The following is a 26,009-nucleotide window of genomic DNA, read 5'->3' as shown; positions in this document are numbered from 1 at the left end:
AGATCTCCCGTGCTCATGGATTGGTAGGATTAACATTGTGAAAATGGACATCCTGCCAAAAGCAATCTACAGATTCAATGCAATTCCCATCAAAATACCAACTCAATTCTTTACAGAGCTTGAAAAAAAGATTCTCAGCTTCATATGGAGAAACAAAACACCCAGAATCTCCAAAACAACCCTGTACAACAACAGATCATCTGGAGGTATCTCCATTCCCGATCTCAAGCTGTACTACAGGACAACAGTAATAAAAACTGCATGGTATTGGCATATAAACAGAAAGGAGGATCAATGGAACCGCATAGAAGACCCAGAAATAAACCCACACACCTATGAATACTCAATATTTGACAAAGAAGCCAAATCCATTCAATGGAAAAAAGACAGCATCTTCAACAAATGGTGCTGGACCAACTGGATGTCTACATGCAGAAAAATGAAAATAGATCCATACTTATCACCCTGCACAAAACTAAAGTCCAAGTGGATCAAGGACCTCAACATAAAACCAGATACTCTAAATCAATTGGAAAAAAAAGTGGGGAACAGCCTAGAACTCATTGGCACAGGAGACAACTTCCTGAACAGAACACCAACAGCACAGGCTCTAAGAGCAACAATCAATAAATGGGACCTCATGAAACTGAAAAGCTTCTGTAAAGCAAAAGACACTGTCATCAAAACAAATAGACAGCCTACAGATTGGGAAAGAATCTTCACCAACCCTTTATCTGACAGAGGGCTAATAACCAGTATATATAAAGAACTAAAGAAGCAGAAAAGCAACAAACCAAGTAATCCAATTAAAAAATGGGGAACAGAGCTAAACAGAGAATTCTTGAAAGAGGAACATCGAATGGCAGAGAAACACTTAAAGAAATGTTCAACCTCATTAGCCATTAGCGAAATGCAAATCAAAACGACCCTGAGATTTCACCTTACACCCATCAGAATGGCCAAGATGAAAAACTCAAGTGATAGCACATGCTGGAGAGGTTGTGGAGAAAAGGGAACCCTCCTCCATTGCTGGTGGAATGTAAACTGGTTCAACCACTTTGGAAGTCAATCTGGCGCTTTCTCAGACAACTAGGAGTAGTGCTACCTCAAGACCCAGCTATACCACTCCTAGGTATATACCCAAAATTTGCTCAAGTACACAACAAGGACATTTGTTCAACCATGTTCGTAGCAGCTTTATTTGTAATTGCCAGAACTTGGAAACAACCCAGATGTCCATCAACGGAGGAATGGGTACAAAAATTGTGGTATTTTTACACAATGGAATACTACTCAGCAATCAAAAAGGAGGAAATCATGAAATTTGCAGGCAAGTGGTGGGATCTAGAAAAGATCATTCTGAGTGAAGTATCCCAGAAGGAGAAAGACAAACTTGGTATATACTCGCTTATATAGACCTACAAGATATGATAAACATAATGAAATCTACACACCTAAAGAAGATAATCAAAAAAGTGGACACAGGCGAAGGTGATTAATCCTCATTTAGAAAGACAAATGGGATGTGCATTGAATTTATGACAGGAGTCTACCACAAAAGGCATCTGAAAGACTCTACCTAGCAGTGTTTCAAAGCAGACACTAAGACTCATAACCAAACCCTCGGTAGAGTGCAGGGAATCATATGAAAGAAGGGAAGTTAGTATGATATGGAAAGGATAGGAGCTCTACAAGGATCAAATATATCCGGGCACAGGGTCTTTTCTGAGACTGACACTCAACCAAGGACCATCTATGGATATAACCTAGAACTTCTGCTCGGATGTGGCCCGTGGTAGCTCAGTAACCAAGTAGTTTTCCAAAGTAAGGGGAACACGGACTATTTCTAACAGGATCTCAAGGGCAGGCTCTTTGACACCCCCCCCAGGGGAGGAGCAGTCTGTTAGGCCACAGAGGAGGACTTTGCAGCCAGCCCTGAAGATACCTGATAAAACAGGGTCAAATGAAAGGGGAGGAGGTCCTTCCCTATCAGTGGACTTGGAAAGGGGCAAGGAGGAGACCAGGGAGGGAGTGTGGGGTCAGGGAGGGAATGAGGGAGCGGGATACAGCTGGGACACAGAGTTAACAAAATGTAACTAAAAAGAAAAATAAAATTAAAAAAAAAAGAATAAATGCAATATAGAAAAAAAAACGGTATCGCATGAAGTATCAATAACAGCAGTGTGTGAGGGCATGCTGTGTCTACAGCCTTGACAGTCTCATTTTCTGTTTCAAATTCCTGACCATCATTTATTTATATTTATATAAAATACAAATCTTTTATATCTAGTGCCAATTTTTTGTCATATATGTCTTCCTCCTTTCTCCCTTACAATTTATTTTTGGTTACATTTTTTTGAATGTGTCAAATATCTAGATTTTGGGTTTGTTTTGTTTTCTTTTTGGTAGTGTCAGGTGTTTAAACTTTGTTAAAACTTAGGTAAAAGAGGTCCTACCAGTTACACAAGTATAAGCCTTCCCTTCACCTATGTTTTTGAAGCTACAGTCTGTCCTCATTTTCCCACATTTTCTGGATGCTTTGTATACCTAGGGATAAAGTAGCATTTTGTAATCCTTAGGTATCTGCCCCAGCAACATTTAACAAGCCACTCTTTTGGTGCTGACTGAACTGTCTTCCTTTGAAAAGCAGCAAGAACTCCTAAAGCATGGCTCTGTTGGCAGCCTTTCTTTTCCATTCATCTTCCTACCTTGTCATGAAGCATTACTTCACTTGTAATCATTTTAGTATTTGTATTTATTAACTCACAAAGTTTAAATTAATTTGAGGGTGAGTGGCATCTTAGCAGATGTTTTTATAATAGCAATTGTTATAGTTTATTATGTTTCAGTAAAGTTATATAACTCCCATCCTGAAGGCTCTGCATTTTTATGTTAACTTCACATCTGTATATTTATTGGTTGCTTTTGTAACATTGCTTTTTTTTTCTTCTTTTAGTTTCTGCTATTTTTGTTAAGATGTTAGGAAAAAGTCACCTAGTCTTGTATTCATCTGTGCCCATCATCTGACTGAGTGTTGGGAATTATGTAGTGAATAAATTAACCATACGGATTACCTAATGTCATCATTCTGATTGCAAGTAAAATGTGGGATTGTTATTGTCAAAGGTAACAGTGGGAAAGCTGTCCTTTATAAGAACTGAAGATATTAATGAAAAATAAATAAATAAATAATGGGTCCCTTGTCATATATTTATGTTAGCCCAGCGCGTAGAAGTACAATGATATTGATCCTAGTTATCCCATGGAGTACTCTTGTAAAGTAATGTCTTTATACTCTAGCTGTAACTTTTTCTAATTATATGCTCTTGCTTAAATTAGTGTTAGCTGTGATCTCAACATACTACTTAATGCTGATAGAAGTTGAAAAGTTGAAGTGAGATGGAATACCCAGAAGAAATGACAGAGGCATCAAGATCTGCTTATAAAAATAGGTGTGAAGATAGACTGTTAAGTCATAAGAGAAAGGTCACATTTGTAATGGGTACTGCTGTCAGTTGCTAATTAGTACCCATAAGCACCTTTTTTCCTCCAGACTTGACCCAGATCACTGAGACCCAAGAAAGGCCAGTGGCTCCTGGTAGCAGACCCCATCCTCTTTTGCCTAGTGATCTGTTTCATCAGCCAAGTTCACAAAGAGTGTGTGCTCTGTCCAATGAGGAGAGAAGAAAATAGATCAGAAGAACTGCTTCTTTCACTTTGGACGTGAACAGAAGTGTGAAACGGTGTTACTTGTGGTATACAACTTCTGAACAGGTGAGGAGCCAGCCTTAGAATGAACAATGTAATAAGGATGGCAGAGCTGAGGAAAATATATGAAATGCGATTGTAATGGCATTATTGAGCCACTGGGTCAAACAAGCGTGGAGTTGAGCTTTAGATTTCACATTATATGAAATAATAAATTTGTGTATTAGCTAGGGCAATTTTACCAGATTTCCTGTTAAGCTTCAACTAAAAGTAACTTCACAGGCCATGTAGAATAGAACATGCTTTTAATTCCAGCACTCAGGAGATGGAGGCAGTAGGATCTTGGGAGTTTGAGGCCAGCCTGGCTTACAGACTGAGTTCCAGGACAGCAAAGGCTGTATAGTACCCTGTCTCAAAAAACAAACAAAAGATTAACTTAACTGATAAAATTATGCTAATTATAAATATAACCTTAAGGAAACTAAAACTGATGGTTTGATTTGAAAAAATATTCAAAAGTGTGAAGGATAAAAGACAATATAAACGTTAGTCAATAATATTTTAAATTAATAAAGATATGTGAAATAGGAGTATGATATCAATATCCTCAACCTCTACCAGTACAACCATTTAACCAATTTAAAAAAAAAAACATATTTACCTAATTACATAGAGCAAATGTTGAAGGGTTTATTAAAAATATCAACTAAATGTTACCACTTTGGCTGGGAAGGTGATTCCATGGATTAAGAGTACTTGCTGCTCTTGGAGAAGACCTGGGTTCAATAACCAACACCCACAGTGTGGCTCATCACCACCTGTAACTCCAGTTCCAGGTGACCTGACACCCTCCTCTGACCTCCATAGAAATCAGGTGTGTCAGTAAAAAACCCTGCTCCGGATGGCTGCATCCAGAAAATGGAGTCGTAATACATATATGTGTAAATACAGATGCATAAATACAAACATACATAATACATAAAGACATATGTACAAATACATAGATAAATAAATAACTATAGAAGACAGTCAAGGGAAAAACAGCTAAGAAGGGCTTTCCTGGGGTAGAGTGAGCCTCAGAAAGATAGGGGCTTGTTGCCCCTGAGGTGGAACACCACACAATCTAAACATAAAGCAAGTTTTGCCACACAGCATTAAGAGTGGAGGAGATCACAGACAAGATGGGAGGGTAATAGGGTAGAGAAAATGACCTCTCTACACTGTGTATTCAAATTACCAAAAGACTAAAAGGCAGGCAACCACTAACACAAGACACAAAGAAATAGAAAAATCCACATACCATGAAAATTGATTTTTTTTTAACAAGAGTGACAAAAATTAGTCTTAATTATGGTTGATCATATGCTTCTGGTACCATATGGGGAAAAAATGGACTGTACTTCTGCCTCACAATATGTGTACATATACCCCAGAACAAAGGCATAAATGTAGGGTGAAATAAAAATAAATTCTTAGAAGAAAGCATAAGATATTATCTTTTTGAACTTTGACTAAACAGTGGTTTCTTAAATACAACACCAAGAGCACAAACATTGACAGGAGATAGATAAATTAAACTTCCATCAGAGTTATTTTTTTAAACTTTTATTTTAAAGTAGAGCCATCAAAATGGCAATAAATCAAGTTTGGCTCATCCTGCAAACATTCTGACCAATAAACTCAAGGTCTATGCAGAGAGAACCTATACGTTGCCCAGAAGGTGGGAATGTCTTGGGTATTGCAAGGGAGTCACAAAGTCATTATATCTACTACAAAATCAGTCACTCTTCCCACCCCCTCTTACTCAGTATACATCCTGACCTTAAAAGGAAGAGTCCCTATCCTACCCCAATAATGTTTCTTCTCAGCCAACCTTCCCATTTAGACCATATCCCTAAGCTCTGATTCTAGTACCCCAGACTTCAGTAGAATTCAGTATAGATAAGCCGATAAAAAGAAATTGAAGTGCGTAGCAAGGAAATAACATTTAAGCTAACCTGAGACTTTAAGCATTAAAGAGAAATGTGGTACTCCATCAGAGATGTTTTGGCTGTCACAATAATTGAAAAATGCTACTTGCATTTAGGCAGCAGGAAAAAGACATCCTGCAGCTTTTAGGACAGTCCCAAATAATTCTAAATTACCTCTTTCTGTCTGACCTTGTAATGTCCTACTGGACTCTATCCAGGATGTACAGCTTATCAGCATGAGTATCACACTTTTTATATCCTCTTTTTACACTGACCATCTGTGATTTGTCTTGGTCATGTCCAAATTTATAGGAAGGTCATTTCATACTTTCTCTTATTCTACACCGGTAAGTCTGGTCTATTAATTCCTATGCTAATGTGGTTCTGGTTTTGCTTCTATTCATGCATCTACTATTTCTATCTTTTTTTTCCTTTCCAATTCATCTCATATAGAATGGTCACTGCCTCTGAAACCCGTACCGATTCTCTATCAGGAAGACTATTTGACTGTGTCCATTTGTTTTCTAATGTAGCCACTCCAAAGCTTTACTCTATGGAAATGAATATTTTTATTATGAAAATGAATAAGAAAATATACACAGTATTTAAAGTGTGGTGTCTCATAGGCCTGTCATCTCCATACCATCTTTATAAATTTTGTTCTGCCCACATATTAGAAATTTTTTCTTCTTAATGAATTTTATTACCAACTTAATTGTTAAGTACTTATCTTAGCCTTATCCTTAGCAATATGTCTATAAATTTATTGATTTCTTGGTCTAGTTTATATCTTCTAATATACTTTAACATGAGCGGCAGCTATAAATATTGTCTTATCCAGAATCACATTGAATGTCATTAATGGTTTACAAACCAAAGTCTGAAAAACATTAACTCACATATGGAGATTTGTCTCTAGAAGAAAAGCCCCAAAAGCTCGTGGTTAAAAAATTCTGTTCTCGATGACAATGCAGTCATTCCTGATGTGATCTGATAGACTAAGATCAGAAGGAAGGAGAGGAGGACCTCCCCTATAAGTGGACTTGGGAAGGGGCATGTGTGAAGAAAGGGGCCAGAAGGGGAGGAAGGAGGGCCTTAAGGGGGGATACAAAGTGAATAAACTGTAATTAATAAAAATAAAAACAAAAAACAAAAAAAATCTCTTCTCTATAGACAAAGTACAATAATTAAACCACAGCATTGGAATAAAAAAAAAAAAAACAAGTCTCTTCTCTCTCCCTACACAGCTCTTAAGTAGCCTTTCTTTCCTGTCCTGTTCTCATGAGAGTTGGGCATATCTTATCTTTGACTCATTTTGTCAAATCTTTCTCAGATTTGTCACTTTGTCTGCACCTCAGTTAGACATCACTTTCAAATATGGCTGCTTTCTTCTATAAACCAACTTTACCTTACCTAGGATTAAAGATGTGTACTAAGAGTGTGTCTGTATTCTAGCCAGATCTTACTGTAATCCAGAGTTTATCTGTATTCCAGACAGATCACACAGACCTAGAAGGTCTTTGGATGTGACCCCTTGCCACAGCAGCCATGTTGCAAGATTAAAATTCCTGTACAAGACTAGGTGCATCTTCTCTTGTTGTGGCTAGACAAGGGTGACTAGTCAGTGGGGAAAGGCTCCAAAGGCAGGCAACAGTGTCAAATGCAACACCTGCTGTTGCTGTTAGGAGTCCCCTGTGAAGACCTAGCTGCACAACTGCTACATGTGTGCCAAGGGCGCAGGTCTGTCCCATACATCCTCTCAGTTTGACGGGTTAGTCTCTGGGGGCTTCTGTGAACTCATGTTGGTTGATTCTGTGGGTTTCTTTGCGGTGTCCTTAACCTCTCTGGCTCCTTCAATCCTTCCTCCCCTTCTTCCATAGGATTCCCCAACTCCATGTAATGTCTGGCTGTGACTCTCTGCATATGTTCCCATCATTTGCTGGGTAAAGCCTCTCTGATAACGATTATGCTAGGCTGCTGTCTGCAAGTATAGCATAATGTCATTAACAGTATTAGGAGTGGGCTCCTCATGCTGTGGGTCTCAAGGTCAACCAGTCACTGTTTGGTCATTCCCTCAATTTCTGCTCTATTTTTATCCCTGCACATCTTGTACACAGGAAAATTTTTAGGTCAACAGTTGTGTGGCTGGGTTGGTGTCCCAGTGCCTCCATTAGAAGTCTTGCCTGGTTACAGGAGATGGCCAATTCAGACTCCATATCCTCCATTGCTAGAAGTCTTAATTAGGGTCACACTCCTAGATTTCTGGGAGTTTCCATTGCCCTTGGTTTCTAGATCATCTAGGAGATGCCACTCCGATTCCAGCTGTCTCTCCCAGTACTCTCTCCGTCCTCCCTATCCCAGCTTGATCCCTCCTGCTCCCATCCCCACCTCAACCCCTGCATAGCACCCCACCCTGTCCATGCATGATGTCTATTCTGTTTTCCCTTCTCAGATTCACGTGTCCTCCTTGAGCCCTCCTTGTTACTTAGCTTCTTTGGGTCTGGGGATTATAGCATGGTTATCCTTTATACATAATATCCACTTATAGGTGAGTACATACTATGTTTGTCTTTGTGGGTCTTGGTTATCACATTCAGAGTGATCTTTATTAGTTCTATGCATTTGACTACAAATTTCATGCCTTTGTTTTTAATAGTTGAGTAACACTCCATGTATAAATGTGCCACATTCTCTTTATCTAGTCTTCAGTTGAGGAACACCTAAGTTGTTTCCAGTGTCTGGAATATTATGAATAAAGCTGCCATGAAAATAGTTCAGCAAGTGTTCTTGTGGTATGCTGGAGCATCTTTTGAATATATGCCCAAGAGTGGTATAGCTGGGTCTTGAGGTAGAACTATTTCCAATTTTCTGAGAAACTGCCAAATTGATTTTCAGAGTGGTTGTACAAGCTTGCACTTCCAACAGCAATGGAAGAGTGTTCTCTTTGCCCCACCTCCTCTCCAGCATGTGCTGTCACAAAATGGCATTTGTTTTTTTTAAAAAAAGGAGTATGTGCTGTCCGATAGGTAGTAGCAGCTGAAAGTGATACAGAGAGTTTTGTCACCTCTCTCCTGCCTCCCACTTATTCTTGGTGTTTCTTGCAAGTTATTTTAAGAAATGTAATGTTGGATGTTCTGTTTGTTGCTGACGCCTGGATTTTCAAGCCTAAATTTGCCACTGAGTGAAACAACACATATCTATATGAGAATGGACTCCTTGGGAAAGGAAGGGTACTGCTCAGGTTTATATATATGTGTGTGTATATATATATATGTGTGTGTATATATATATATGATATATATATGATATATATATATATGATAAGGCTTAATACATTTAAATAGTATTATAGTATTACAACCAAAAAGAAGTTAAGGTTGTTTCACCCTGTGGCTGTCAATCAAGCTGTGAATCTGAATCATTCAAAGGGCTTGTTAGAACAGACTTATGGACCACAGACACAGTCCTGCCCCACACTCTCTAGATAAATGTACCTTTCTATAAAGTGTCTTAGTGATTTTGACAACCTGCCAGGCATTTTGAAAGCATTAGATTCAATTAATCTCTATTCCTAAATACATCATCAAAGTATCAGGCACATGGCAGATTACAGAGTAAATTTTTTACTGGAGATTAGGGGGGAAGCAGAAATAAAAAGCTGCTCAGTGACTGACAGAGAGCCCCACAGTTAAAAAAAGTATTAAGACCAGCTTTGACTTGGCCTGGCAATGATTACAGTAACGGTTTCCTGATCGTCTCTTGTCCACATGCCTTTCCATTCAAGTGGAGCAAATAAAAGCATCCAAAATGATCAGTGTCACATGGCCATGCTGTAGGCATACAGATGCATGTTCAGGTACAATTGCCCATATATCTTGCAAATTATAATAATTGCTGCCCTAGTGATTGTTTACCCTGAATGTGTTCTCTAAGTATTTCACTCCATTGCTTTTGTGCACTGACTACTAAGTTCCTTAAAGCCCAGAAGTGGAGTAGCATAGGCACCATTACTGATTTTACTTTTCACATCTTCTACCAGAAGCTTCAGGCTGGCTTTTACATTTTTTTTAATCTGTTTTTGTCAGTGCTAAATTATATTTCCGAGTAAGTTTTCAAATAAGAGAATGTGTATGCTGGTGTCTTTGTTTATTGCATTGACACTTTTAGAATATGGTTACAATATTCCCAGAAGGAAGAAAGGGAATAATAAAAATTATTGAGTTAGTTTATATTGTCTATGTCATGAAATCTTCATTACCTTACCACTCTGGTCTGTTTATGAGTATGTTTAGAATGCTGTGTATTTTCCCTAATGGTCAACACAATATCACTTATCAGATACTTGATTTATTGGAAAACTGGGCAAATTAAAATCATGAGCCCTGAGGTATAGTGTGACAAGTCATTGATGACCTCTGCTATCCTCTTCATGAGTGTGAATAGCGCAGTGGAGGTGATTCCTCCTAGCCAGGAGATAGTTGTCTCGACTGAAGGGGCTATTCCTTGGCAGTGGCGAGAGGGGACTTCAGGAAAATATCTGCACATTTCTGCAGAAAACAGCACAAGAACAGCCACCCGAAAGCACTTGAGTATTTAAACACATAAAGGACAAGAATGCAGGAGCCTTAACAAGCCTGGCTTACATAAATGTACTGTAAGCAGGAAGCTGTGCGTGAGACTAAAGACTTCCTTTTTTCTAACTCCTGTGCTTGAATTATTGGCTGACAGGTAGAGATTCAGGAATGGAGCTGAAGTTCCTACTTTCATGCGTAACCTCAATCTATTTTTCACACTGTCCCTTTTGTTGTTAAGGTAAACTGTGAATTGGTTTTTTTCTTTCCGCTTTCTTGAGCATCAACCTAAGGCAGCGATGGGTTAAAACTAGACACAGTTGCACACAACTAGAGTCAGCTAAGGCTCAGAGGCAGAGGCCTCTGAAAGAAAGCAAAGAGGTGCCAGGTGCTACGTGGGATCATTTGGGGTTGAAGGCGAAAGCAGGTGGCTGATGGAGGTTGGCTACCAACCCTGTAGTGCCCTCTCCAGGGAGAGTTCATGCATGGAGGAGTCAGACTCTGGCTGTGCCTGCCTGCCCTTGTGTGGCTCTGTGGCTCTCAGACTGTCTGCTGTTTGAAGGGAAGGCTGTGCACAGCCTCTGGTTGGCCTGTGGGTACTGCAAGTGAATATTCCCTTTTTAACTCATTAGCAAAGCTTCTGGAACATTGAGACTGCATCTTTACATTTTAAAAGGTCACTCTCATCTGCAGCAGGACACACTGTGGATGCCCAATACATCTTACAAAGAAGTAAACACGTTGTGAAGTAAAAAGAACTGAAGTGGATTTTCTTTTCACCCTCACCCCTACTTGCCCTCTGGCTGTCCTGTCACTGTGGTAGTGAGACTCGGTTCTTTTCCACTGTCTGTTTGATTCTGTGTTTTAGTGTGTAGTCCTCCTGACAACAGACGTTGCTGAGTGCACCAGCATTGCTTGGCACAGCTCTCGCTGCACATACTTGTCAATAAAAATGCGTTCTGTATGTAAGCACAGCTTCAAAGCTACATCAAATAGTAATTTGGGTGACATATTTGAGATTTTAAAAATTAAATACATTTGCATACTTAAATCTGAATTTATTATCAAAATCCCATGTTAATCATATTCTTGCCTTTTTATTAAAATCAGTGCCTAAAATGCTCTTTTCTTTCCTTTTACTCTAGAACTGAACAATGCCACAAAGACATTCTTTACTAAAGAATATTTGAAAATCAAGCAAAGCTTTCAGAAATCCAGCTCCGCCAAGTGGCCCTTGCCAAGCTGCAGAAAGGGGTTCCATCTTTTTGGAGGTAAGGAAATCAACCCAAAGAAAAGTGGTCTGGCGGGGTCTGCAGAGCAGGTCCTTACCTCTGCTTCCTAATTGGAAATGCTACTTGAGCTCCATTTCTACATCAGTCACTTTCAGGAATTCTGGTAATAATGTTTTTGCTGAAGGCTACAAGTACCTATGAAGAAAAGGAATAATTTATATGAGAGGTAATTGGTGATTTTCACATAGAAATTGATATGCCCCTAATTGATATGGACATAGCAAATATGAGATAAGCTAATGTGAAAGCACAGTATAAATTATAGCTAATGGCACTATGTAAACAATCATCAAAGTACAAGGCACGATCTGAGCTCTACTTCAGCTTTGAGAATGTGTTACTGTGTAGCCATAAAATATAAACATGAAATATAATGTAATCTTTTATAAAACTGTTAGTTGTCAGAAAATGAACTACCATACAGTTTTGGTATTGTGTGTGTGTGTGTGTGTGTGTGTGTGCGTGCAAATGCATTCACCCCTGCTTATATGCAGGTAGAGGTCACAAATCAATGTCAAGTGTCTTCTTCTACCTCTGCCTAACTTATTTGGAGCCAGGGTCTCTCTGGGAGCTTTGAACTTGCTGTTTTGGGAGGTCTGGCTTCCCAGTGAATCCCTGGACTCTGCATTCTCCCTCTCTAAAGCCCTGGAGCTAGAAGCGCATACTATTGTGCCTGGCATTTACCCAAGTTCTGGGGATCAAAACCCAGTTCCTCATGCTTTCACAGCAGACATTTCACCCACTGAGTCATCTCCCGAGCCCTCTGTTTACCACGTATGATGCATGAGTGGTGATAGGGAACAACCAGACATGGGAACCTAAAGGGCCATGTTCTGTAGGGAGCAGGAAGAACTACATGAGCGCAGCCACATCTATCCAGCAGTGACAGAGCAAAGCAGAGGCCTGCAGAGTTTGTGTGATTGAGGCAGAAACAAATTGTGTACAAAATCTCTTAAATTTGGAGTGAAGATTTTAAGCACCAACTAGATATTGTAATTTGAATAAAGGTAGTTTTAGGTCATTATGTAAGTATATGCTTCTATATGATGTGATTATTAACTCAAAGATCATTATCTGGAGACTCAGTACAGATAGGTACTAGACATTACATTTAGCCCCAAACTTAAGAGATAATCAAATCTGAGAAGAGCTGACCTTAAAGTATTTCATACCAAAAGAGAGAGAGAGAGTGAGAGAGAGAGAGAGAGAGAACATATAACTTGCTTCTAACCTTCTTCAAAGGGTCCTACTTTCTGCCTACCCAACAATTTATTTTTTTGAGACAGAATATTTCCTGGTAGTTCAAGCTGGCCTTGCAGTTGGGACCCTTCTGCCTCAGCCTCCTGGGTGCTGAGATTACAAAAGTGTGCTACCACATCTGGGCCTTACACCCAGAGTTTTAAAAGAATGGAGCCCCCCCCCCCTTGACTGTAACCATGAATTAAGCTTTCCTGCTGCCTTCTGCAATTCCTAGGTCATCATGGAACCAGCTGCTTCTTTATCTTTCTACCTTATTTTGCTTCCACAGGATTTCCACCAAACTTAATTCTTTATAGATTTTTGTGAATAAAGTTCAGAGTAGCTTTATTACATCACCCAACTTAAGAAATACATCACTGCCACCAGTTTAGCCAAGCTGTGGAATAGCTGAGCTGCCAGTAGCAAACCAAGTACAGGAGCAAGCCAAGGAGAGAACCAAACTTCCATTTCTTCAGTAGCATAAACAAGAGTACAAAGCCAGAGAGAATTCCCATCTTCTTTCCTCTATAGAACAGTGCTGTGTCCAGAAAAGGTCAAGCAGAGCATTGTGGGGATCGGTATGCTGTTGAGGGAGCCCCAAACAAGAGGCTCCTACAATTGTATGAATGCTGGGGTCATAGAGGTGGGTGAGAAAGGAGTTGGGAGGGAAAACACTAGGTACTGAGACATAGTAGAGTGGAGTATTTTCAAAGTATCCCGTTTAGTCCCCAAAAAGAGACTTCCACAAAAGGAGACTTTAGGGAATCTAAAGTACCTGAAGTTTCTTGCCCAAGGCCTCAAACTAAAACAAACAAACAAAAAAGAACCACAACATAGGCATCGAAATGCCTGTATGAGCATGAGCAGCTGGGTCTCAAGACTTGCCTGCCTAAGGTCAGACCTGAAAACCCCTGCATTGGATTTTTACCATGAACTGGACTTGGGATCCACAGTGTATTCCAAACCACCTTCCTTACTTCTCTTTCCTTGCCCTCCTGCTGTGCTGTAAGGGGTGGGGGCCCGGGGAAGAGGGGCATTCACCTTGTGGGTCCTAGGGATCAAACCCAGGTCATCATGCCTGGCTGTGGGTACCTTTAGCTGCTGAGCCATCTCAGTGGCCCATATTTATTGTTTTTATACAGAATACACACACAGAAACACATATAATATTATTATTATTTATGCTTGCTTTTATGCTTTTGCATTGATAACAAATATGTACATTGTAAACTTGCCTTGTCACTCAATATTTGGTTTTTAAAATTGATCCATTTCAGTAAAAAGAATCTCTGTATTATGTCCAGTTCCGTAAATATAGCAAATGTGTCCATGTTCTAGTGAAGGGACAGTGGGTGCCCAGGGTTCTGTAGCTTCCTGCAGCACTGTTACAGATGCCTCCGTTCTCTTGGGTCATCAGAGCTCCTCCTGATTATGTGCCCAGAGAAGCTTGATGGTCACAGGAAAGCATGTCGTACTTGATTACCTACACCAGTGGTCCCACCATGTTCCCTATGTCGCCATCCTGACTTGTCACCCTCTGTGTTGGCCACATTTACAATTTTCAGTCTTTTAGATTTTGTTAGTCTGATAGCTAGAAGGTAATATCTCACTGGAAGTTTTGCGGTTTTGTTTACTTTCTAATTTTATGCAAGTGTTTAGTTTGCATGTGTTATGTCTTTGCACCATGTGGAAGCCAGAAGAGAGAGTTGGATTTCCTAGAACTGAAGACACAGGCAGTTTTGAGCCACTATCTAGCTGATGGGAACAGAACTCAGATCTTCTGCAAGACCAGCAAGATGTGAGTGTGTGAGTGTGTGTGTGTTTTGATGGAAGCATTAACCCAGGGCCTTATGTGTGCGAGGCAAGTGTTCTACCACTGAACTACTTCCTCGGACCTCGGCACAGTTTAAATTATCCAGGTAGAGGCTGGATACAGCTTTTTGTGCATTCATAATGATACTTGAGTTTCTTCTTGTTTATTTCCAAACTTGTTTGCTATTGACTGGTTTTTGTGTATTTTTGAACCTTACAATACTATCTGCTGACTAGTTCATTAATTATGTGAATGGCTACCATCTTAATCTAGCTTGTTTGTGTTTTTCATTTTATGGCATCTTTCAGTACATTATATTTCTTCATTCTCTTCCTTACCTTTCTAGTGTATACTGTTTTTAAAATCATTCTTTATTCCCAGGGCCATTAAGGCTTTTTCCTTTGAATGTTTTAAAATATTTTTAAAGAGCTATGGAATTTATGGTACTCTTTAATTTGTTCATTTTTTCTTTACAGATAAGGATCTAATTTCTTACGGGTTTTGCTAATCCTTCCTACTCCCACTCATTAAAAATAATTCATCACAGTGGATGCAGTGGCACACATGTAATTCCAGCACCCAGGGAAACAGAAGCAGGCACATCTCTGAGTTTGAGGCCAGCCTGGGCTACAAAGCAAGTCCAGGGTAGCCAAGGCTACACAAAGAAACATGTCTTGAAAAACCAAAGAGAGGGAAAGAGAGAGACAGAGAGTGAGAGAGAGAGGGGGGAGAGAGAGAGAGAGAGAAAGAGAGAGAGAACCTCCCCCAAAAGTCATGACTTCTCAACTGATACAGAATTTCATTCTGTCATACAAATTTCTATGTGTATGGGTTGATTTCCTGGAGCTTGACTGGGTTTCATTTGTCTCTCTATCTCTATGTCGATACTGCAATATCTCAGATACCAACATTATTATTTCTTAATATTCCCCCTTCCAACTTGTTTTCCTTCAAGAGTATACTGGCTATTTTTTACCCTTGGCTCACTCAAATGAACTTTAGAATCATCTTGTGAAGCTCCATGAAAAAACTTTGTTATATTGGAGGCATAAAGTACTATTAAATATGTAAACTGCTTAGATTTTTGTGGAGCACTTACCTAGCATACTACAAGAGGCACTAGGTTCAATCCCCAGTATGATAGATAGATAGATAGATAGATAGATAGATAGATAGATAGATAGATAGATAGATGACAGAGAGGTGGATGGAAGGATGGACAGATAATAGATAGACAGGTACACACATGAATACATTCATACATACATATTAATATATACATAATTAATTTGAAGAGAATTGAAAGGCAACAGCATTAACTTCCTACCCATTAATAATATGCCCTGTCTCTTCACTTATTTCATTCTTCTTATAATTATGTTAGCTAACTTCCTTTCTGAATATCCACATCTTTGTCCAGGTGTGCTCCTCTATACTTGCTTTATCATTGGTCTCTTCCATGCTTTTGAGCCTTGCAATTAGAGAAATTGCTAAAACTCCCTTCAGGTATGGAGGCAGCTTGTCATCATTAGATCACACATTCTGATTTTGTTTTAACCTTTGTTCTTTCTCCTGCCTCCTTCTTGTCACCTAGCTAGTGCATTGAACTGGGTTTATTTAATATGTATTTTTTGTAGTCTTATATAAGGAATAGTACTTCCTTTTCATAAACAGTTATTTTACAGAAAGGATGCCTTATTTCATGTTTCCCTGGATGTTTAAGTCCACTTTAGTGTGGTTTCTAATGTGTGACTTCTCTGCTAAAGAATACATTTGCCAAGTTTTATCTGTGTGTTCACTCACTGGAATACTAACACTCCCAGCCTGCTGTCACTACAGATAGCACTTGACTGAATATTTTAGTGTAGACCATGAGAATATTTGCTGGTGTATAGGCTCGGGAAATGCAGTCTGGATCATAGCATTCAAGTCTCTCTGTGGAAAGAGTGCCAAAAGTCCTCCTGAATGGCCAGGATGGATAGTTCTTGTCAGCATTTGGAAAGGCCGAGGATGATGACAAATGGCAGCTGTTGGCAGACGCAGCCTTTGTTGTTACTCTTGTTTGCATTTTCTGAGCTCTAACAGTTTGAGATCTGTTAAAGTGAGCTTTCATCTTTCAGATGCCTCTCCATAACTATTTTGTTCATCTTCATCAGGCTGCTTTTGCCCTTGATTTTCCAGGATTCCTTATGCTTTTTGTTTTACTTTTTACTTGTTGTCAGTGTTACTATTCTTCATTGGATATAAACACTACAAATTTATTATACCATTATATCATCTACATAAAAGAGTTGTATGTAATATCCTTCATTGTAAGAATTATTAAATTTGATGTAATTAAATGCATTTGGTTTTATCATTTGTGCACTAAGTGCTTTCATGAAGAAATTCAATACATCTCATACAGCAACTTAACGGCACACCTGAAAGCACTAGAAAAAAAAAATAAGCAGACACACCCAAAAGGAGTATATGGCTGTAAGTAATCAAAATCAGGGCTGATATCAACAAATTAGAAAAAAAGAGAACAATTCAAAAATCAGCGAAACCAAGAGCTGGTTCTTTGAGAAAACCAACATCATAGACAAACCCTTAGCCAAAGTAACTAAACAGTAGAGAGATACTATCCAAATCAACAAAATCAGAAATGAACAGGGAGACATAACAAAAGATGCTGAGGAAAACCAAAGAATACTTCAAAAACCTACATGCCAAAAATTTTGACAATCTAAGTGAAATGGACAACTTTTTTTGATAGATTCTACTTACCAAAGTTGAATCAAGATCAGGTGAACAAATTAAATAGTCCCCCAAGGACTAATTAATTATATTCCCCAAGGAAATAGAAGCAGTCATGAAAAGTCTTCCAACAACAACAAGCCCAGAGCCAGATGGGTTCAGTGCAGAATTCTACCAGATCTTCAAAGAAGAGTTACTACCAATATTCTTCAAACTATTCCACAAATTAAAAACGTAAGGCACATTAACCATACTCATTCTATGAGGCCACAGTCACCTGATACCTAAATCATAAAAAGACCCAATAAAGAAAGAGAATTTCAGACCAATTTCCCTTATGAACATTGACACAAAAATACTCAATAAAATGCTCAAAACCAAATCCAAATTCATCTTTGATGAATACATCAAAGATATCATCCACCATGACCAAGTGGGCTTTGTCCCAGGCATGCAGGAGTGGCTAAATATATGGAAATCCATCAATGTAATGCACCATATAAACAAACTGAAAGAGAAAAACCACATAATCATCTCTTTAGATGCCAAAAATCATTTCACAAAATCCAACACTCATTAATGTTTAAAGTCATAGAGAGAGAGATCAGGAATACAAGGCACATACCTAAACATAGTAAAGGCAATATACAGCAAGCCCATAGCCAACATCAAACTAAACAGAAAGAAACTTAAATCAATTCCACTTAAATCAGGGACAACACAAGGCTCCCCACTTTCTCCCTATCACCTCAATATAGTACTGGAAGTCCTAGACAGAGCAATAAGACAACTAAAGGAGATCAAGGGGATACAGATTGGAAAGTAAGAAGTCAAAGTGTCACTATTCACAGATGATATGATAGAATATATCAATGGCTCCAAAAATTCTACCAGGAAACTCCTATAGCTAATACACACCTTCAGCAAAGTGACTGGATACAAAATTGACTCAAAAAAATCAGTAGCCCTCCTGTGTAAAAAAGACAGATGAGCTGAGAAAGAAATTAGGAAAACAACACCTTTTTCAATTGCCACAAAAAAGAACATAAAGTATGGTGTAACTCTAACCAAGCAAGTGAAAGATTTGTATGGCTTCAAGTCTCTGAAAAAAGGAATTCAAAAAGATATCAGAAGATGAAAAGATCTCCTGTGCTCATGGCTTGGTAGGATTAGCACAGTAAAAATTGCCTTCTTACCAAAAGCAATTGTCACAGTCAATGCAATCCCCATCAAAATGCCAACACAATTCTTTGCAGACCTTGAAAGAACAATTCTCAACTTCATATGGAAAAACAAAAACAAAACAAAATAGCTAAAACAATCCTGTACAATAAATGATCTTCAGGAGTTATCTTCATCCCTGACCTCAAGCTATACTATAGAGCAACGGTAATAAAAATGGCATGGTACTGGCATAGAAACAGAATGGTGGATCAAGGAACCAAATCAAAGACCCAGAAATAAACCCATATTCCTATGGACACTTGATTTTTGACAGAGGAGCCAAACCCATACAATGGAAAAAAGATAGCATCTTCAACAAATGATGCTGGTCTAACTGGATGTCTACATGTGGAAAAATGCAAATAGTTCCATATTTATCACCCTTCACTAAACTAAAGTCCAAGTGGATCAAAGACCTCAACATAAAATCAGACACACTAAATCTACTAGAAGAAAAAGTAGGGAAGAGCCTTGAACTTACTGGCACGAGAGACAGCCTCCTGAACAGAACACTGACAGCTCAGTCTCTAAGATTAACAACGAATAAATGGGACCTCATGAAACTGAAAAGCTCCTGTAATAAAGGACACTGTCAACATAACAAAACAAAGATAGCCTACAGACTGGGAAAAAAAATCTTCACCAACCCTACATCCTACAGAGGGCTAATATCCAAAATATATAATGAAATCAAGAAATCAAACACCAGTAAGAAAAATAACCCAATCAAAACATGGGGCACAGTACTAAACAGAGAGGAATATCAAGTGGCCGAGAATGACTTAAAGAAATGTTCAATGTCCTTGGTCATCACAGAAATGAAAATCAAAATGACTCTGAGATTCCATCTTATACCCATCAGAATGGCCAAGATCAAAAACTCAAGTGACAACACATGCTGGCAAGGATGTGGAGAAAGTTCAAACACTCCTCCATTTCTGGTGGGAGCTCCACAAGAAGATCAGCAGAGCCAACTAACCAGGGCCCAGAGGGGCTTGCTGAGACTGAAGGACCAAACAAGGACCATGCATGAACTGGACCTAGGCCCCCTACAAAGATTTAGCAGATGGGCAGCTTAGGATTCTTGTGGGTCCTCTAGTAAAGAAAGTGGAGACTGCATCAGAAATGGACTCACTTGCCAGCTTTTTGTTCACTTTCCCCAGGTGGTACTACCTTGACAGGACACAAGGGAAGAGGACAACCTGGGTCCTGATGTGACTTGATGAGCTGGGCTGGATGGGAAGAGGAGCTCCTCTTTTGTGAGGAAAATGGGAGGGGAGGGGGAAAGAAGGTGGTAGAGAGAGAGTAGGAGGGATGGGGCTACAACAAAGATGTAAAGTGAATTAAAAATAAATAAATAATTTAGCTTGATCATCTTGCATACTGTTAGATTTGGTTAACATTTCAAAATTTACATTTGTATTTATAAGACTGTATCATTTTAACCTTCCACTAAGGAGTGTATTCATTTTTCCTATTTTCAAATTATTGCAATAAAATTGTTTATAATATTTCAGTATATCTCACTCTCTCTGGTAGCTACAGATAATACTGTTTTTGTGTGCAGATGATTTACAGATTTCCTGCTTTATTTTTTTATCCCAGTCTTGCCTGATTTTTGGTCAGGTTTTTTTTTTCTTTTTCTTTTTTTTTTTTTTTGTGTGTGTGTGTTGTTTGTTTGTCTTAAATTATCAATTCTTCCTGAGTTATTGTGTTCTTGTCTTTTATTGCCTTCTGCTTAACTTTTCTTTGTACCCTTTGGACTTCTTCTTTTCTTTTTGTTCTCTACTGAGATGATTCATGAGTTAACTTTTAACCTTTTTACTGTATTATTTAAGGACATAAATTTCTCTCTAGTGTAATTTTTACCCTTCATTTCCAATTACTTTCACCTGAAATCACATGCAATTAATTAAAATTTTGTACAAAGCAGGTTCACATTAGATAAATTGGACATGATCTTATAGTTATATCACACAGTTAGCACACTGGGTCACCTGAGCTGTGTGAGAAGGCTCCCTAGGAAGATACATTCCAGCTTAGTGTCTGAATTTGGTTAGGGAGGGAGGGAGGGAGGGAGGGAGGGAGGGAGGAAGGAAGGAAGGAAGGAAGGAAGGAAGGAAGGAAGGAAGGAAGGAAGGAAGGAAGGAAAGAAGGAAAGAAGGAAAGAAGGAAGGAAGATGAAAAAAGAAAAAGTAAATTTAGAAGAGGGAAATTGTGGGAAAGACTAAACATTTTTTCCTGTAGATCCAGATATTAATGTTTTGGGGGAAAATATGACATTATTACAAACTGCCTACCTACAGTAACTTATATAAACTGTTTAGAACTCATGCAGCCATAAAACCAGCTCACATTTTCTATTATTGACACTTCCTTTGTAGCCTATGAAATAAAATGTACCGAGCAAGCAGACATTTTCATTTCCAGGCACTACTCCCCAGTTTAATAGTGTCCAGCTGACATGGTTTTCAGTCACATTAAGCTAGTCCACAAGAAACTACTCATGTTTGTGTGTGAGGGAGATACATGTACTTCTGTGTAATAGACACATATATTTGTGCAAACAAAAACTATCCAAGAATTCATATTAAAATCTCCTCACCATAAAATTACAAAAAAAGCTCCATATTGAATTTTTTTCCTAACTATACTCATGTGAAAGGAATAAGAAATAGCAAGCTAGAATTTAGTATCCTGTGCCCTGATTTTGTTGGTCACCATAAAACGTGCACACGAAATGCAGGCGTCTGAGCTGTGAGTACGACAGATGCATTCATTTCTCAGGAGAGCCTGGGGAACTGTGCTGTTTGGTCATTAGTTGGTATGAAGGTGTTAGATTGCATCTACAAGTACAAACATGTCTAGTGTAAAGCAACAAATACCCACACAGAAAAGAATGCTTGACTATAAGAGAAAACAACAGCACACATGCTCAGTCAAAAGGCACAAGTTTGAACATAGCATAGAAATCACCTTCTCGGAAGGTTAGAGCGAAGTCAGAGATGTTTTCAATGTGCTTTGTCCTGCTCTCAGCTGAAAGGCCAGGTTGCCTTCACAGCTACTCTAAATTGCCACAGTTTTATTCACGGGAACTTGGTGGAGAAAAAGTTCAATGAATCCTGACAGGTCTTTTCCTTTCGTTTTGTTTTGGTAGAGTCAGGTTCTGCTTTCACCACTGTCACTTATAATTTGACATCTCTCTTCAGAAACCAGTCTCACAGCAAGGCCTGCATCGTCACCTACTGCTTTTAGAGCAAGTTGTTAGAAGAACCCCACTCTTGTAAAATCAGATGGGTAAAGTAGCTTGATAGTCACTCAGATACAGCCTCAGCAAGCACACTTGAAGACAGACATCTAGACTCTGCTTGCTGCATGAGTGGCAGGGAGGTCAGTACCTTTCAGAGGAAGCTGGTCTGTTTTAAGAGCTCCACAGACAAAAGTCTGGATTGAATTGAAATCTGCTGCTTCAACGCTCCTTTCCTTGGCTCTTCTCTCTTAGTGCAGTGTTCTATATGGCTGTCATTCCAGATAGACTCATACAATAGCCCAAGGGTATTCAGTCCAACAGAAAACACCCATGCTCTTTCAGCATCCCCAAAGATTTCAAGAGCCTGGTTAGGTTGCCAATTTCAGAGATGCAAAAGAGGCAAAGCTGATCCCAACTGGATGCTGATAAACTGACTGACCGTGTGGTGCCTGGAAATGGTAGATGAGCTGTGATGTATACCTGATAGGAGATGTAAAGGGCTAGCTCACATTTATCCAGCTTCTTTCCACTTATTTTCAAAGATCTCACCGTAATTCTGGTATTGAAGCCATGATCTGTATATAAGGCTAAATAGTTCAACTAGGCAATGAACTAAAAATTAAAGCCCTTTTTGTTTCTATCTTAAGCTTATGAAAGACCATGCATTTTAAATCGTGCATTTTATCCAAATAACTCTCCATAACTACTATTTTTAAAATTCCCAGCAGGGAAGAGACACTTCACCTCTGGTACACATGACCCTCAAACTAAAGGAGCTAAAGGCCCCTAAACTGTCACTCACACAACCCTGAGACCTGAGCTCAGAAGGAGGTCAAGACACGAAAACAGAACATACAAAACAATAAAGCAGATGTAACTGAAGATTCCCTGCTGTCCTATAGATAGAAATGAGGCCACACTGAAGCAGCAGGACTGCAGCAAACACCATGAAGGTCATGCCCATGAGGTACGTGAAGTCAGGTGCTATGTGTAATGAAGCATCCTTACTTCAGATGTCATTTTGCTCATTAATCTATGGACCAGTGATGAACCCTTTCAGTTCATCTGCCTGAGAAAAGAAAGGCACAGTCCTCTCTGGAGGAAAAACAAATACTAATTTCAATCTCCATGTGCCCCATTACAATAAATGAAAATGAAAAGAATTGGGAGAAAACAACTGACAAAGGAGAAAGCACAAAATAGAAAAGGATGCCTGGATTTACATAGTTGTTGGAATTAGAAAACCAGCACTTTAAGATAACTGCTAGGCAGTGCTTCAAAGCAGATACTAAGACTCATAACCAAACCTTCGGTAAAGTACAGGGAATCATAGGAAAGAAGGGGAGTTAGTATGATGTGGAAAGGATAGGAGCTCCACAAGGACCAAATATATCTGGGCACAGGGTCTTTTCTGAGACTGACACTCAACCAAAGACCATGATTGGATATAACCGAGAACCTCTGCTAGGATGTGGCCCATGGTAGCTCAGTAACCAATTGGTTTCCCATAGTAAGGGGAACAAGGACTATTTCTGACAGGAACTCAATGTCAGGCTCTCAATGACCTCCCCACCCCCCAAGGGAGGAGCAGTACTGTTAGGGCACAGAGGAGGACACTGCAGCCATTCCTGAAGATACCTGATAAAACAGGGTCAGATGAAAGGGGAGGAGGTCCTCCTCAATCAGTGGACTTGGAAAGAGGCAGGGAGGAGATGAGGGAGGGAGGGTAGGATTGGGGAGGGAATGAGGGAGTGAGATACAGCTGGGATACAGAGTTAACAAAATGTAATTAATAAGAAAAAATTAAGAAAATTAAAAAAAAAAGATAACTGCTAGGAAAATAGCCCTTCCTTCTGCCATCTTCTGGTGATTTGCCAAAATAATAAACACAAAGGTAAAGGGAAATATGTCCAAACTGTGTTCTCTAGGCCTTTAGAAGAACACAGAGCTGCTCCTCTGGCTGTGTGATTATGATCTATCAGTTTGGTGATATTGGAGGCATCAAGAGAACGGGCACAGTTAAAATAGCATGGCTTACAAATTTTACCTGTAAGTCAGCATGTCATTGGCATTGCTGTAAACAGTCTAAGGGAGAGATTTTATTTGCACAGAGTACAAATGTGGCTTTTAAGCAGACTAGGAACTTGATATAAACTGTGGTAGATTCCTAGGACACATAATAGAAAATTATCAAAAAAAAAAAAAGAGGGCAAATAAACAGGTGCTAAGTTTCAACTAAAGCACTGTCCTCTCCCACTCACAGAAGCATATTTTGTGGGAAATCAGCAGAAGGATGCTGAGCCTCTAAAACTTGTTCCCATGAAGTCATAGCATAGTAAGTATAAATAAACAAAAGACCTCTGTTCGAACTTATCAGGATGGAGAAAACTATAAGCAGGCTAGGTAAAACAGAGGGAAATACTAATAGTGTCATGGCTGAAGAGATGCTCCATGGGGAAGAGTGCTCATTGATGATCTTAGAGAGGATCCTGGTTTGGTTCTCAGCAGCCACATGGCATCTCGGAACTTTTATAACCCCATTTCCAGGGAGTTGATGCTCTGTGGCCTCTGCAAGAACTGCATGCACATGAGTGCTTACACACACACACACACACACACACACACACACAAACACTCATACACATGCAATAAAAATAATCTTATAAAATTATATGATGAAGACTAAATGTTTTTAAAACAGGCATTCCATAACTATGGTACAAGTTTGTATTTAGGTTAATTTTGGTGTATGATGTTTTTATTCATTTTTAAATATATATATATATATATACAATTTATGAAAAAATGTATTAGAGAGGTTTAGCTACAGTATGGTTGGTACATGGTGTGTTGTCAATACTTAGTCCCTAAAGAGATGAGTCAAGAAATAGTATCTGACAAACTCACTGTCAAAATTTTTCAAAACCTGATGAACAAAATTAGTTTTATGGATAACACTCACCCAGACCCAATGAAAGCCATACCCAGAGACGGCATGGTCAAGCAGCTGAAACCCAAGGGCAAGATGTCTCAAGAGCATTCAGAGAAAATAGTGTTACCCATAACATAGGGAAGGTGGCTGACCTCCAAACAGAAACCAGTGTCAGAAGCCACTGAATGTCCTCCTTAATGTGCTATCCCAAGAGGAAAAAAAAAATACCTTCTGTCTGTCCAAGATGAAATGAACACATCTTCAGGCATTCAGTAGACCTGCACTCACCAGCAGGGGAGTTAAGAGCAGTGATAACCACTTGGCTGGAAGCAAGGACTTCAGCAGGAGGGAGGAAGAAGGAAGCCTGTTCAAGTGTGGGCAAATGTTCCCTCTCTACATTCAGCAGAGGTGATAGCCACTGAGCGTAAACACTGGAAAACAAACCTGTGTAGTGACAGCGAGGGCAGTACGTGTAGCTAAACTGCCCAGGGGTCTCATATTGTGTGGGCGTGGTAAAAAGTCCCCACTCACCATACACTGTGAATCAAATTTGCTTATTTACTGCCTAGAGTAACTACACAAAGGAAAGTGAAAGTAACCAAGTAGAGCCCTTTATTTATAAGTCCTCTCCCAAAGTTGTAAGCTAAGTCAATCAAGCAAGCCTTGGGTGAAAGGCATTCCTTACACTATCTGACCAGAATTCCTCAGAACAAGAGAAGTTCGGGAAACTGTCACAGGCAGGAGAGCTATGAGACACACTAAATACAGTGCACCACCTTAGATAAAAGCAGGTAAATCTACACCAGCAAGCACTAGGCTATAGACTATAATAACATGCTAGAGGGGTTAAAGAATCGTGTTTGGTAGTGCCCTAGTATGAGAAATTACTAACGAAAACCCAAATATGGACTAGATATTATATCTGTACTGTCTTGTAACTTTCTGTAAATTTGAAGGAAGCTGTTTGAAGTTTAAAATGCATTAAAAACAGAGCTAATATGGAGAGACTGGTATTGCAACTTGATGACTCCATTGGAAAACAATGAGAAAGGGGGATGAAGATCAGGAACAGCAAATGTGAGCAAAAGGAACCTACTGGGATGCTATTTATAAGACTATACAGAATAGTACAAAAATATTGACTGAATGAAAATATATGTGCATACACACCATATACAAGCCACACACCCCATATACATATTACAGACACACTAGATAAGAAAGATAGATAGATAGATAGATAGATAGATAGATAGATAGATAGATAGATA

General features: G+C 39.1%; 1 protein-coding gene across 1 annotated transcript in view; it reads left to right on the top strand.

Moving 5' to 3' along the window:
* Rnf180 (ring finger protein 180) overlaps positions 1-26,009 on the top strand; it is a 109,376-nt gene that overhangs the window by 64,296 nt on the left and 19,071 nt on the right. Inside the window, exon 5 of the mRNA XM_055601962.1 lies at positions 11,395-11,520. Within this exon, the coding sequence (XP_055457937.1) occupies positions 11,395-11,520 (126 nt within the window). The remainder of the gene's footprint in view (positions 1-11,394; positions 11,521-26,009) is intronic.

This window comes from Psammomys obesus, unplaced genomic scaffold, assembly GCF_907164565.1.
Source record: "Psammomys obesus unplaced genomic scaffold, mPsaObe1.curated_primary_1811, whole genome shotgun sequence".
In the NCBI taxonomy this organism is placed as follows: Eukaryota; Metazoa; Chordata; class Mammalia; order Rodentia; family Muridae; genus Psammomys; species Psammomys obesus.
The sequence above is the reverse complement of the archived record's forward strand: the minus strand, read 5'-3'. Positions and strand labels throughout refer to the sequence as shown.